This window comes from Lagopus leucura, unplaced genomic scaffold (genome assembly GCF_019238085.1).
Source record: "Lagopus leucura isolate 7727_CA_CO unplaced genomic scaffold, USGS_WTPT01 Super-Scaffold_73, whole genome shotgun sequence".
Lineage (NCBI taxonomy): Eukaryota > Metazoa > Chordata > Aves > Galliformes > Phasianidae > Lagopus > Lagopus leucura.
The window spans coordinates 44,191,633-44,207,136 of NW_024962252.1; the positions used below are offsets into that span (position 1 = coordinate 44,191,633).

Below are 15,504 nucleotides of genomic sequence, written 5' to 3' on the forward strand. Positions count from 1 at the left end.
ACAGCATTATGGTGCCATTTTAAAACATCCCTAACCTTCTGTGGAGCATTGCAGTGAGCAGAGATGGCTAAAAAACCTTGTGGAAAGTGAACTTACTCAGCAGTTTTAATCTTCAGTGGGCAAGACTGAGAAGCAAAGGAAAGTTGCTTAGCCTCTATCCTTGTTCTTTGTTCTAGCATTAGCAGTCCTGAGAAAAGCTGCTTTTTTGACTACATATTTAGGAATGACAAAGCTTCCCTTGTACTCTTACGCTCAATTGTTTTTCCTACTGCAAGCCCAGAGAATAATACTTCTGTGCTAGAGAACTAATAGCCTCCTTCTGAAAAGATGAAGTAGACACACATACAATGCTGATGCATGTAGAATTAAAAAAAAAAAAAAAAGGTGTTTTCACAAAGGACAGCATTTTCCATGTGATTAGACTGGTAATAGACCCTCTAGGTATTCTGAGGTCTTCATAAGCATGAGTTGTAAGCAAAAGCATGGAAATGTAAGCAAACTGGTGAAGATCGTATTTGAAATTTGGCAAATATAGAAGTAAATCTGAATGGTAAAACCTGCATAAAAACTCTCTTGCTGTCATTTCAACTGCTGTGCAATATTTATTGGAGTGCTGAAAGTGCTTTCTTTGTTTGACAAGACAAAATACAGATAATTCCTGTACAATGTACAGTCCAAACCAGGTGCAGAACTCACAGGCTTCAAATCAAAGGAAAGACTGCAGAGGAAGTAGGTAAGGTTATTATAAGAAAAGTGAACTTTCAGGAGAGACTGGAAGAGCTGAATGTTACACGGTAGGACAGAAAACCTTATAAAAGTTCAAACTTTAGTTACTACTGCAAACAATTTGTAATATTTTAAATGCACTATCTTACATTTTTAGTGAATATATTAAATTCTGTTCCACCAAGGAGGATTTCTGTTGCTCTGAAGAGGCCCTGTTGCGTAATAAAACTTCTAAAAACTAAAAAGCACCTGTAGATGCTAATTGAAACTACACTGCAGCTGAAGAAGCAGAATTTTGTAAAACTTGTAATCTAGTAGCTGGATTCAGTCACGTCCATTAGATAGGGTGTGTTCTTGTCTGTACTGGCTTTAAGATTGATTTTTTTTATTCTTGAGTGTATTTGGTGGACACACTGAACAATTGTGTTATCTTTTAAAGACCGCTTTTGAAATATGGGTGATTGCTGAAAGCAACTTAGATTTGTTAATGTGTGCACTGACCCAGTTCGGCAAATTTTGGTGCCATTGCATGGGCACATGAGACAGAAAGACTCATCACCCTTCAGAGATTGTTCACCTGATAATGGCAGACAGGAAATTTGTCCCTACAGCTGTTTTCTTTTAAAAATCCAACCCCCTGTGAACCTCCTATGAATTGTGTTTTTAATAATAACTCTTTATTTTGTTCAAGATAGGGCAGTCTTCTCACAGCCACACAGTTGACAAGAACGTTTCATTTGAGCTTAACTCGGCTTCTGTTCTGAGCGGTACCCCTAAAGCTTTTGCAGATGTGCTCAAGTGATACGTGAGCTGACCCTAAGCAGCAGTACAGCTGAGGCCATGTTACGGTCTGACACTACATGCCTGGCAGTGGAAGCCTTGGTTCCTGTTGCTTAACTACTTGGGTCAGTCTTAATTAAGAATTAGTGAGTCTGCACAAGCTGGACTTGCACCCTGAGAGTGCTCAGGTTACACTGCCTCAACTGTGTGTCTTTTGAGAGTACTAGATTATTTTCCCTGATACTGCCATCCTGTAGCTGGTGATACTTGAGCTGCCCAACACTGCCTTCTCCAAGTTATGAACAACCACTGGAGCACAATCAACTGGATTGGCAAACTAAGTCTGAATTAAGTGTGGTCTGAATTAAGCAGACCACACTTCACAGCTGTCTTATTAAAAGTTTGATTTACTTTGATATCAAAATGCACTCCCAGGTTTCATCAACTGGAAGTGGAAATCCACTAACTCATGTTCCTGTTGTTTGGCTAGAAATGCTTTTCCCAGAAAAACCAAAGCATTTTAAATGTGTAGCGATGATAAGTTACATAAGTCTTCTTTTAAGCTATAAATTATTTTAGAAAGGAGTTGTTTTGAGAGCTAATGGGACACAAACCAGTGGTATCTGGTGCAGCATGTATTCTCCAGTTTCCAACATGCTGAAATGATGTGGTGATTAAAGCCCATCTTTTGTTTCCCCTCCATGCTGCACCTGCATCTGGCTCTCCTGTTCTCCAAATGGACTTACTTCACCACATTCATCTCTGTTTTTTTTTTTTCCATTTTTCTAGTCTTTTCACTATGAAAAGACTAGATAGAGGGATAACAAAAATTGTATTTTTACTTGCTCAGTCAAAAAGTTTATTTTCATGCAAAACCCCAATAGACAAAAAAGTCAAAAGTCATTATTATGCTTTCTGAAAAAAAAAAATCTTTTATGTAAATAGCATTAAATAATCACTTTTATCAAGTGCATAATTTATAATAAATCTCAGTATCCTTTTGAAGCAAAAGAATATTCTTGTTTTAAAGACTCACCAAGTACTGTACTTAGCACCACATACACCACATAAGAGCTTTTATTTGCCCTGTTTAAAAAAAAAAAAAAGAAAAACAAACAGAATTTTGTATTCCCAACATTTTCTTGGTGGCAACAATTTGGAACACAGTTCCTGATTATTTTTAGTATTGTTATTACAACTATCAAACATAACCAACTTTGACCACTGAAAAATACTCCTTCAGAAGACCCTTGAGGAAAATTCTTGTCGCTCATCTCAATCCCATTTTTATCTGGCAGCTCATTTTTTCTCCCAGTTTGGAGAACTTGCAGCACAGCTCTGCCTCAACTAAATGAGGGATATGACTGCACTCTACACTTCTACTTAGGAGTTTGGCACTACAGGATCTCTACTCATTATAAACAGTATTGTTACACTTTGCTGAAAGAAGTCAAAGAGCTTTTTTTTGTTGTTATTTTTTTTCTTTTCATGAATGCCCCAATATATTTTCTGTTGTCTTTCAAGTTGTTGTGTGGCACCCTACTTTTTGTAAGGGTATATTGGAGATCACCAAAAAGGCTGCAGAGCTTTGTGATTTCCCCTAGTATGACACAGCAGAGGAGATGAAAGTGACATGATATACAGAGGAAAAAGAACTAGATGCAGAAGACACGATGCTAAAGATAGACCATTAAGTTCAGCAAGATGCAGCTTACTTAGGAAACATGAAATATCCTTGCTGTATATATTGTAAGCCACTAAGCAAGTGATGTTTCTGTAAACTTGGGCATTTTCACATACTTCATGAAAGTCAACCTAACTTCCATTTTTTTAGAGTCACAGCCGAGACTCTTGTTTGAAGTATATGAATTCCAATAAAAGTGCTCAATTCCATGTTTTGCAAATCAAAAAATCCCTCCCCACGGCAAGTCTTTCACAACCTCCAAGATTTAGTGCTGTTTGGTGGCAATTAGTCACTAGTGTTCAGAACCTAAAGCACTAACCCAGTGAGGATGCTTGAAGAACCACAGCATACTTGGTATTGTGACAGATTAGTTGATTTTTTTTGTGATTTCTCTCCAAAATTGCTTATTATTTTTATGCAAACCATTTTTTTTATGTTTCACACCCATTTTCTCTCCTTTAAATGCCCCATTAATTTGCAGAGCTGAAATTCTGCAATGAAAACCTCTTTCAAGACAGCATCTAGAGGTTTTTCCAAATGGAAACAAGCAGCAAAATTCATCAGATGCCAAAGTCTCATTCTAGCAAAGTGATGACCACATCATCATCCTTTCCTTGCCAAAGCATTTCACCTTCAAAACGAACCAGGCCGTGTTTTCTGGCTCTCAGCAAGATTCCCACCACTTTGTTGGAGATAGTCACATATGTCTCAAACAGCTGCCCGAACGTTACACTCACATGTCCATCTTCTCCCTTCTGCCCAGTGCTTCTGATGATCAGGCACAGCTCTTCCACCTCCTTTTCCACATGCGAGTGAGCATCTTTTCCTCTCTGCTCTGTTTTAGACCCTTCAGGGGGTCTTCCGTAGGCAGGGTCTCCTCTCTGAGCATGCAGTGGTTTAGATGCAAGCCTGTCTCCGTTGCTGAATGGATTCTTCCTCTGGTACTCGACCCGATCCTCTGCCCAGGTCTGCCAGCTTCTCCTCAGGTCGCTCACCGCGCCGCTGGTTTTAGCATGCTGCCCCTTATTCTCCTCCATTCCTTGGAATTGGTTTGCGGCACTCAAACGGGAACCAACAACGAACCGTAGCGGTGGTTCTCCTGTGCACTGTCAGCTGAGAGGGAAACAACACAAATAAGCCTCGTCAGAAGAGGAAAAAAGAAAGAAAATCCTGATAGTTTGTGCCAGAGTTTTGCATCTGCGAGTGCCAAGGCTGCCGAACAGACTTCAAATACTGAACTCTTTAGTCGGTCCGCTCATAACCGCACGGCAGTCGAGAAAGCAGAGATGCAGACGGCCTCTCGAGTCGGGCAGCGGGGCGGGCAGGACGCTGTCCGCGGTGCTCTCGGCCCCGGCCCCGCGGCCCCACAGGCGCTGCGGTACCCGGCCGGCCCCGCGGGCACGGGACGCTGCGCCCGCCCCGCCGCCGGGCTGTGCCCGCCCCGGAAGGACACGGCGGCCCCGTTACGCGCGGCCGGGCGGCGGAACGTTGCTCGGCGGAGGATAGTTCTGCCTTAAAAGGCCCCCGGCAGAGTCGGGGAGAGCTCGGGCCGGGTCCGCATGTGCGTGGAGCCGGTGGTGCCCTCCGCCCGCCGAAACGCGGGGAGCTGCGGCTGCACAACAGCCAGGGTGCTGCTGCTGAGTTGGATTCCAGAAGGGGTGAGCGGCCCTGAGCGTGCTGAGACGGTGATCAGCAATGTGCGCCGCACCGCAGCTTTGTGTTGGTGGGCCCGCGTGTGCTTCTAAATGGGAACTCACAATCACTGCATGATCCCGTTGTGTGTTTTGTGAGACAGGCTGGGTTACTCTATGCTCCTGGAAAACTTCAATTTGGGTAATTACATTTTGGGTCCTTAAAATTCCCCTGAAGGCTAGAAAGAAGGAATTTCACTTCTTTCTCTCTGTACCATAATTGTGCAATGCTGTTGTTGCCTTCAGACAGGTCTCTTCCTGCAGCCCAACAACCCGCTTGGCTCATCTCTGAGACCTTACAGTACTGGGTTCTGAATTTATAAACACTGCATCTGACCCACCCTTTGTTTTTGTGCTGCAAATACTCAGTAATTCTTGTTAATCCACACATACATTTAAACTGTGCTATGCAGCATACAGATTTGGCACGGTTCCCTATGCAGAGAGCATCGGCCCTGCTCTTCATTAGAAATGCACTGCTAGACCATGCAGGTCTTCACCTTCTGGGGTGGACAGTAGTGCTCCGCGCAGATAAAACAGGAGAAAGGCAGACCCAAAGAGATTTAGTTAAAAAACAATAACACCAGTGGCACCTCTTGAAAAGTTTTTGTCAGCCACCTGGGATGGGCTTGTCAGCGACCCAGCGCAGTGGGCACTGCTGGAGCCCAGCTGAACTGATGAACGAGAGACATCTCCATCTGCTGCTTCACCTTGTCTTCAAGAACTGCCCAGGAAGGTTCACCCTCAGATTACAATGCACACTGATGTTGGCAGCTTTTGGGGTGAAAGCTTCATACCAAGTTTCGATTCTGATTATTGCCGGAAGAGAAGGTCAAGCATTGGCTACGTGGATACATCAGGAATGCAGCCCATGCGCTGCTTACAGGTCATGAGCAAAATCTTAGCCACGTCTAAGAAAGGCCATCCAAAAATCGGCATGGAAAACACAGAACATGAGTTACTGCTGAGCTGGCCTGCTCCTAATAAAGGCTTACTGAAATCTGGATAAGCCGAACCTTCCAGCTCAACGTCATGGGGATCAGGGAGTATGGGATTACAGTTATCGAGTCTAGATGTGAAGTTAAAACAAACAATAACCAGCAGCGCAAGGCAGCGTTTTTATCCTGCTGAACAGCCACGTAGCTGCCATTTCCATATGCGTAAGACAGCACTCACACAGGAGTTACGCTATAAAACGTGCACGGCGATTGAGGAAGGAGGAGATGAAGACGAAGGAAACCGTTCACCAGCGGGCAGCGGCTGCGTTGGAAAAGTAGCACCGCCTGGCCCCGGGCCCAAGGCCCGCACCGACCCCACCGTCCCGCAGCGCGCTGGAGCCGAGCGGCCTCCTCCCGCCGGCCCCCGCCTTCCTCCCGCTCCTCGCTAGGCCCGCCCGGCGGCGCATGCGGCGCGGGAGGCGGGGGATGGCCGGAGATGGCGGCGGCGGGCGCGGCGCTGCGGCGGTACCTGCTGCTGCTGGCGCAGGAGCACCTCGAGTTTCGCCTGCCGGTGAGGGGAGCGGGCGGGGGGCGGCCTCCGAGGGGAGGGGGCGGCGGGGCTCCGCGCGCGGGGCTCCCCCGGCCGCACTCGGGGACGGCCCGGCCTGGCGGCGGCGGCAGGACCGCTCCTGGGCTGCCTCGGGCGGCTCGGGGCGGGGCGGGCGTCCCCGGGCCGTGCCTCCGCGTCGCTCCCCGCGCGTTGCCGCAAGCGGCGCTTTCGCTCCGCGCCTGTCTCCGTTTGCTCCGGCGTCTCTGCGGCTTCGGCTTCTTCCTTGCCCTCCAGTCTTCCCTGGTTTGAAGGCAAGGCTTTTCTGGGACGGGACGCCGGAGCCAGCCGGTTCTGTGGAGCATGTAGGGGCGGGACGGGCTGGCGGCACAGCGCTCCAGGCTGCGGATAAGGAATTGAGGCTCGGAGGAAAGAGCTGCCTTACGGAGGTGTTGTTGAGGTCCTGTGCTGGTGCTTTGGTCGCGTGGGGAGCCGGGCTGTCGGAAAACGGAGCACGCTGAGACCAGTGCAGGCTGGGCAGGCAGAGCTGTGCCCGTCTGTGCCGTGCCTGTGTGCGGGATGGAAGACCAGCTTTGCTGCCGGGCTGGTGGTGCTGGACCTCGGCAGCTGCAGGCTCCTGTCCGAGCCCATGTTTGTTATCAAACTACCAGCCCGTCATTAAGTTACGTGTTCGACATTTCTCAGTGAAATTTCTCAGTCTGTAAGAAGCTGTACTCTGTTCTCAGAGGATCGCTCTCTGCCTCTCTCTCTTTGCAAAGGCAGAGAGAGATCCTAAGATCCTGAAAAGCCGGCGCCTCCCACTTCGCTGTGTGCCGGCAGTGCCCACCTGCTGCTTCCCTAGGGGCACATCTGGACATCTGGCCCTACATCAGTGCCTTTACTTCTGTTACACTCTGTTGTACTTCTGGTCACATTCAGAGGCTGCAGCTTGTCATTTGGAGTAAACAGGCTCCATGAGGAATATCCCCAGTGTTTAACTCCCATTTCAGTTTAAAATGCCTTTTTGTAAGTATTTTTTACAGTTACTGATCACTTGTTACTTGGAGATTTGCGGTTTCCCTTGTTCAGCTTGCAGTCTGATTTAACGTTCTCTGGACAAGGCACCCCTAAAGGAAACTGTGAGATACCTGTAAAACTGTGAGGTGTGTAAAGCAGAGGAGTAACAGAGAAGGAATTAACGCTTGGTGACGGCCTCAAGCACAGTTCTTAGTGCAGCATCCCTTTTTTGTGTGATAATTAGAAAAGTATTTTAAGAATAGGTAGCTTAGAGCAATGTCATAACAGGAATATTGTTGCGAGGGCTAGGAGTGAGCAGTACAAATGTCAGTGAAGGATGAATAGAGGGAAGGAAATCAACTGGATTTCATTATTCAGATTTTGCCTAACTTGATCTTACTGTATTGTACAATCTGCAACTTCTCATGATCTGTTTATAACTCCTTCATTTGCAACTGAGTTCTGAGAAAGATGATCAACTACTTCTACAGCAGAAGAGTCTGATGCTTCCTGCTCATCCATCCGTGCTGACTACAAGCAGAATGTAGTTGTAAACCTCTGCCCTAGCTGCTAAGAGTTTTTCATTGGTGGTTCTCATAATAAATGCTGTTCTTTCTTCTTTGGCTAATTCTAAAATTTCATTTATATTCCATATAGAGGTCACAATTTGCATTAGAATAAGGTCTCCTTTTAAAAAAAAAAATAAATAAATTAGTAAATACTCCTAGAGCCTGACCTTTCTATTTTCTCTTTAGGAAATAGCATCTTTGCTCTCACTTTGTGGTGGACAGTTTAGCAGTCAGCAGGAAGTCCGTGTAAATGTAAGTGAGCATCAGATATTTTCTTGTATTCATATTTGTATGTATAGCATACAAATGTGCTGTCTGTGGTATTTTTATTGGAAGAGGGTGACTGAATACATTCTGAAGTTTGTTAGGAAAATAAGATACCTTCCAAAAATGAATAATTTTCAATTGCAGTTAAGATTTTTAATTCAGAAAAAGCTGCACAAAGTGCACATTGGGATGTCTTCATTTAACTATATAAGAAGAAATTGTGCCATCTACTGGGAGGCTTGTTTCTTTTCGGAATAACTGAACAGGGGAAAAGTTCCGTAGCTATGTGAATTTAATGTTTACCTCTGGTCCAGTGAGACAGTGTATCCAAAGCAATGAAGCCAGGAGATACATATTTCTAATTTCAAGGCTTAGTCAGCAAACGTTACTTAGATTTTAGCTGTGTGTAACTAAGTATTCTAATTCTTTAGAATCTGAATAACCTAGACAAAGATTATGTACAGTTTTCCTTAAAATTAAATGTTTTTTCCTCGTGTTCTCTGTACAGTTTACGTTTTCTGTCTTTCTCCTTTTTTCTTTCTTCTTGTTTTTGTTTAGCATGCCTTTTCTGTTTTGATAGTGCAGAATTGTTTGATGGTGTAATTCCTGTAACATCCTCCATCTAGGTGTCTGCATTTCTCCCATCTTTTCATTTCAGTCTCCGTTTTGGATTCTCAATATTCCTTCAGAAGAGATGGCAAGGGGGCTGATGAAACGGACAGTATGTGCAAAGTAAGCAGTGAAAAATCTTGAAAATGATGATGTAGACTGTGAAAATTTGTATTGGTGTATGGTGGTAACTATTGATTTTGTATGGAGAAATCTTCCCTATGAGGAAAGGCTGAGTGACCCGGGTCTGTTCAGCGTTGAGAAAAGAAGGCTGAGAGGGGATCTTATTAATGTTTATAAATATTTTAAGTGTGGAAGTCAAAGGAACATTGCCAACCTCTTTTCAGTGGTCTGTGGGGACAGGACAAGGGGAAACAGCCATAAACTGGAGCACAGGAAGTTCCACACCAGTACGTGAAGGAATTTCTGCACAGTGAGGGTGACGGAGCACTGGAACAGGCTGCCCAGGGAGGTTGTGGATTCTCCTTCTCTGGAAATATTCAGGACCTGCCGGGACACCTACCTGTGCAGCCTGTTGTAAGGGGCCTGCTTTGCGGGGGAGCTGGACTTGATCTCTAGAGGTCGCTTCCAACCCCTACAATTCTGTGATTGTGTGATTATAATGAACAGTCACTGCTTACCTCTAGAAATCGGGACTGATTATGTAGCATGCTTGTTCTCTTTACTTAATGTATGATCAGCATCATGTCTTGAAACACAGATCTTCACTGCAGAGCCAGTGCTCATCTCATACTGCTGCTGATTTCTTAGTTGACTTGAATACTGTTTAGTTAGTGGCTTAATTTAAAATATAAATGGAATTAAAGATGACAGCAGTGATAGATAAAAATTGAAAATCAAATTTAGAAGGGAGTGGTACGATACATATTTCTTGTGTCACCTTCCTACAGCTTGTATGTGAGCCTTTAGCCCAGCTCCTCCTACAAAACTCCAGAGCAAAGGAGTATACCAGAGATTGGTTGTTTCTGCTGCTTTTGGTCCTTTTTGAGGGATCTGAATAACACATTTTCCCATGAGTCGTGAGAGATGACTCAGAAACATAGTACAGGACAAGAAAGTCCATGCATACAAAATGGTCCTTTGTGACAGTATGTTTCCAGTGGGTAGAACAAAACTTAAGCATACTCTAAGACTTAGGTAACATCCTTTATTATCCCATGAAGCATAAGTACACTGGTCAATAAGGACTGGTGGGAAGGCGTAAGCGTCTCTAAGACAACTTACAGCCTCCCCATCTTGCTGCACTCTAAAAATATTGGTATTTTTCAGGTCTATATTTGAGCTGTGGGGTCACGGCAGATCTGCAGGGGAACTCTATGCCTCCTTGAAGAGCTACCCAGTGGACAAGATGGTATGCATGTAAAGAATTTGGAAACCATGTTTCTTTCATTACAGTGATTAATGCTGCAACTGTACTAATGACAGTCTTTGCCTTTTTTCAGCTTCCTTATCTCCAGCCAGACTCGACGTACAAAATACATATTCATACATTTAATAAGACACTGACCCAAGCACAGAAGATAAAAAAAATAGATGTAAGTAGATGTTTGAGATCTTCAACCTTTATTTTAATCTACTGTTGTTGTTCTTATGCCATGTTATCAGTGTTGGCTAAGATATATTGAAGTTTAGATTTTCTGAAGAAAATCTTAAATTTTCTTTTAAAGCAGTTAACAGCTTGTCTCTCGTCAACTCTAAATGAGATCTTTGTGTCTGACTTAATACTCCCATGAAATTCCTGACCTTGTGATTTTTTATTTTTTTTTTCTAAACAGGCCATGTTGATTTCACAGATGCTGATTTCACAGATGCAGAAATGTAGATGTGTGGCCCAGAACTCTAAGATTTATGTGGTAGAGCTAGGTGATAGTTTTAAGAAAATCCTTTACTTGATCTCAGTATTAGACTTCTATTGTTGTAGAATGTGGTACAAGCCAGTTCCATGACTTTAGTTGCAAGCTCTGGATTGTTTGCCACAGTTTTCTGTTCTGCCCAATGAATGAATCTCCAACCCCCCTGCCACAGGCAGGGCCACCAACCTCCACATTTAATGCCAGACCAGGCTGCCCAGGGCTCCATCCAATCTGGCCTTGAACACCTCCAGGGACAGGGCATCCACAACCTCTCTGCACAGCCTGTTCCAGCACCTCACCACTCTCTCTGTAAAGAACTTCCCTCTAACATCCAACCTAAATCTTCTCTCCCTCAACTTAAAACCATTTTCCTTTGTCCTGTAGCTATCAGTGCTTTCAAAGAGTTGACTTTCCTCCTGTTTGTAGACTCCCTTTATGTACTGGAAGGCTACAATGAGGTCATGCTGCAACCTTCTTTTCTCCAGGCTGAACAAGCCCAGCTCCCTCAGCCTGTCTTCATAGAGGAGGTGCTCCAGCCCTCTGATCATTCTTGTGGCTCTCCTCTGGACCCTCTCCAACAGCTCCCTGTCTTTCTTGTACTGGGGGCTGCAGACCTGGACACAGTACTCCAGATGGGGCCTCATAAGGGCGGAGTAGAGGAGGACAATCACCTCCCTGTCCCTGCTGGCCACCCCTCTTCTGATGGAGCCCAGGTTATCGTTGGTCTTGTGAGCTGCAAGAGCACACTGCTGGCTCATACTAAATTTTTCATCCACCAGTACCCCCAGGTCCTTCTCTGCAGGGCTGCTCTCAATTTAAATTGGTATAGTTGCACATCATTGAAATTTTATCTTACTGTCTGTCAGAAGTATTGTTTTCATAACTTGCAAATTGCATATTTAGCGTGCACAGTTCTTTTCCTCTAAAGTTGTGCCTTCTTCAATTAATAACAAATCTCGTGCTTCTAATTTTTATTCCTCACTCATTTGAGCCATCTGTGTTCACAAAAAAAAAGACATTTTAGAAATCAGGGGAATGCCAGAATGTACTTTTAGTAATAACCTGTTATTTCTCACAGACAGAATTGCAGAGTGTCTTTTGGTTCGGTGGCTGTTGCTGTTGCTGTGTTTTTTCTTGTTGGCTTGTGGTTGGTTGTTTGTGTTCGGTTTTTTTTGTAGGGTGCATATTTCAAAAATTTGACTCTTTTTCTTTCCTTATCATCTAGGCTCTTGAATTTCTGCCATTCAATGGAAAGGTAAATCTAAAGAATCCGGAACACATCTTCTGGATTTTGGAAGATTATGGAACGGACCCTAACAATGTCCCAGAAGAACCTTGTGATCTGTATTTTGGTAGATGGGTGCGTAAGTACGGTTACTTCTGTCTTAGGACTGCTCTGTTCAGCAAAGTGTCTTTCAATTTGAAATGGAGAAATTGTATTGAGCCTTAATGGAAGAAGAATTGTATTGGAAGAGCTTTTGAACATGTTCTGTTCCAGACCGCTTTGGTAATCTTCAATGTATTTTGGAAGAGTGATGGAAAAAATGATAGTCTTTGGGCTTTATTTTTCCAGTGAAATCTTATCTGTTAATGCTGTCCTCAATTTAGATTTTGAGTATGACAGAAAAGCCAGTGGAAATGGAACTTTATTCGACATTTGGCTATGTTCAACACTTGTTAACATGTCCTTCTTATTACTTGGGAATTCTTTTAACTCTGAATTGCCAGGAATTGTTATTTTGATATCTAGAATAGTAGCAAAGTTGCTCTATTTCTTATTTCTATACGAAGAAATTTCACTCTAAGCTGATTACATGCTTTTGATCTCTATCTTGAAGTATTTATCAGTTATTGCATCAAGATTTCTATTACTTGGAAAGAAATCATTCATACTTGCAGAAGGCAGGAAGCAGACCGATGTGTTATAAAATGAGGAGTTCACCATTTGTTGCATAGTGTTACTTAAGCAAATCTATTAGTCTTCTTATCTCTTGTATCTGAGAACTGGCAGTGATTTCAATTCTTTCAACAGATTGCAGATGGCCAAAGAGAACTTATTGAGTCCTACAGTGTAAAAAAGAGACACTTTATTGGAAATACAAGCATGGATGCCTGTCTGTCATTCATCATGGCAAACCATGGGAGAGTAAAACCCAATGATATTGTATATGATCCATTTGTTGGAACAGGTATGTTTGTTTATTTTTCTACTGGAAGAAAAAAACTGAGGGTTTGTGTTACTGCTTGCACTGCACTTATACTTCATACAGGAACCTCAAGTGCCTGACTGAGATTTGAGATCATACCTACAGCAAAATGATTGTTGCAAAATGAATCTTGAGAGGGATTTAGGGAGAAGGAGGCCAACTTCAGAAGATTTGAACAGACTTCTCAGAAGTGTAAGATATACTGTCTTAACTAGGGTGTTTCTTTTTTGTTTGTTTCTGAACGTAACGTGATTTAAACTCCAGTTCATGTGTATTGTGGACTGCTTAAAATCCAAAGAACTGAACCTTGCCTTCAGCCATTTTCAAAATGTTATGTGGAGCAGCATTTTTGGAGGCGTCTATTTAGAGAAGTCTTGGGGACGCTTCTGAGCATGTAACACCATGGAGTGGTCATTGGGTCATAGCCCTCAGTAGCGGTCGGTTCCTCGTACTGTTACATCTTCCCTTTAGGACAGCATAGTGCATACCACGTGTTCTCCCCAGCTGAGAATTTTCCTGGTTAAACCAGCAGGGGGAGCTTTTATTCCACACAATAAAGTGTATGGTGTAGTAGTGCCTCTCATCTAAGGGAAACTACTATTTTGTAATTGAAGTAGAAGATCAGTGGTACTACATTGTGAGCTGCAAACAAGAAAAATGCTTACATTAGTGAGAGAATGAAGAGAGTTCAGAGCACAAATCATTACAAAGAGTTAGGAAGTGTGAAGGCAACAATACAGCATCACTAGTAGGACAAATTCTTATCTGCATATGGCTGTACCATAGAAAATACATCCAGAATGCTGTATTTTCAGAAACATAAGACTTTAGTAAAGTATGTTTTTGTCTTTAATATTTGTGTTTGTATATTACTTGATTTTTTTGCATGCATTATTATTTCTTATGAAACTTACTCATCTTCCTTCTGCTCGTGTATAGGTTGTAGTCTTTGAAAGGTTGAGAAAATTCCTCTTGTTCCCCCCTGAGCAGTTTGTTTCTCTTTGTTGTCAGTTTTGTTTCTTTATTCACTAAACCAACATCACAAAAAAAAAAATCTCATAGCATTCATTCTATTGAAAGTGAAAATATAGTAACAAAAAAGGGTAAAGTTAGAGGAAAAAAATCACATAGAAATGGTGAAGCTATAAAAATTAAAGATAAGTGTTAAGACTTAAATGATTCAGTCCAAAAATAGAACATACATGACATTCTCTGTGAATTGCCCAATTATTTGAATTACAAATTTTAAGTTCTTATTGCACTAGGCACTTGTAATGTATCACCTTGTGATTAATGTACATAGGAACACTGGAGATGTTAGGTAATGCTATATTTGTTGGCAAGCTTTATTTATGACCAAACAGTGGCTTTTCCTTTGCACCTACTCTTGGTGAGTAAGACTCAGGAATTGCAGTAGTCTCTTCTGGCCTTTAGAGGATTATCACTGGAATACAGGGAGATATTTGTGAGTGATGCAGTGAATGTGAGCTGATGGGTTTGGAAGGAACATATCTTCAGGACTTGAGCAGTGCTTTGAAAGACATGTAATTCAGATTTATTTCATGGTGCAACTTCAACACCTACCTTGATTTTTTTTCCCAGTTTTTTAATGCTGAAAAGATAAATATTATGGAATATTACCAGCCTTGCAAAATGGTGCTTGACTGTTGGAAGCAAACTGCTTTTGCTGAATGAACCAAATCATAGATCTTCCAAATTAGTGTAATAGTGGACAAATTCCATTTGTCTGTGGAAGATAAAGTGCTTAGAATTGTGCTGCTTTTATTCCTTTTTTCTTTTTTTTTTCCCCTTAGTGAAGCAGAATTGAAATGATAGATTTCCAGAATGTAAGTTCCATAAACTTTTCAGATACATTTTTTTCTCAGTGTTGGGTAAAATGAAACCTCAAGGAAAAGACAGTCTTTTCATCTGAATACTTTATATTGTCCTCCTAGACAGTTGTTGTTAACTCACTTAGCTTATTGCTTGTACCTTTGGAAGATGTTTGTCCCTTGTTTTCCTTTGCCAATTCATGATGCTGTATAATTGCAAGAGATTGCAAGAATTGCCAGTTTGACATTGTGGGGGACAGTGATATGCCCTTCATCTGTGCTCAGAAGGTAGGAAAAATAGACACTGTGATGGAAGGCCTGTTGCCATTGTCATTCTCTTAATAGTCATCACTGGATGCAATGATTTTCTGTTTAATCCTTTATATACATCTATCTAATGTAGGGTAGGTCAAAGGGCAGACCATATAGACCATTTAAATACCTGTGCACCTTCTTTGTAAACACAATTTAGCTAGTACTGGCTGTGATCTAAAAGCTCTAAGTTCATACTTTCCGTTTTTTTTTTTCCTTTTTTTTTTTTTTTTGCCTGTGATTAAAAATACTCTTAGATGGGCGAAGTACTTTCTTCTTACTTTTTTTGTAGGACTGGGTGGTATGCCCTACTTGGGGTCAGGGATAGCTAAATTTGTCTTGACCCCCTGGAGGTACTGCCCATCTGTTCTGAGCGATTACAGCCGAGGGGAATGGGTGACTCTTATGGGGTGAGTAACCTTGCTTTTCCCTGATCCATTTCACAAGAAAA

At 42.7% G+C, this 15,504-nt stretch overlaps 1 protein-coding gene across 6 annotated transcripts in view; it reads left to right on the top strand.

The window, feature by feature from the left end:
- Nucleotides 1-6,303: 6,303 nt before the first annotated feature.
- Nucleotides 6,304-15,504, top strand: part of TRMT11 (tRNA methyltransferase 11 homolog) — an 83,626-nt gene continuing 74,425 nt past the window's right edge. For 5 of the 6 annotated variants that reach the window (XR_006180719.1, XM_042880587.1, XM_042880574.1 and 2 more), the window contains exons 1-7: nt 6,304-6,390; nt 8,139-8,204; nt 8,878-8,951; nt 10,119-10,200; nt 10,292-10,384; nt 11,928-12,062; nt 12,735-12,891. Coding sequence is in view for 5 of the 6 variants with exons in the window: in XM_042880587.1 (XP_042736521.1) it covers nt 6,316-6,390; nt 8,139-8,204; nt 8,878-8,951; nt 10,119-10,200; nt 10,292-10,384; nt 11,928-12,062; nt 12,735-12,891 (682 nt within the window). In the remaining variant the exon portion in view is untranslated. Of the gene's footprint in view, nt 6,391-7,435; nt 7,530-8,138; nt 8,205-8,877; nt 8,952-10,118; nt 10,201-10,291; nt 10,385-11,927; nt 12,063-12,734; nt 12,892-15,504 lie in introns of those variants that run through there. The other variant, XM_042880605.1, reaches the window with a different exon arrangement.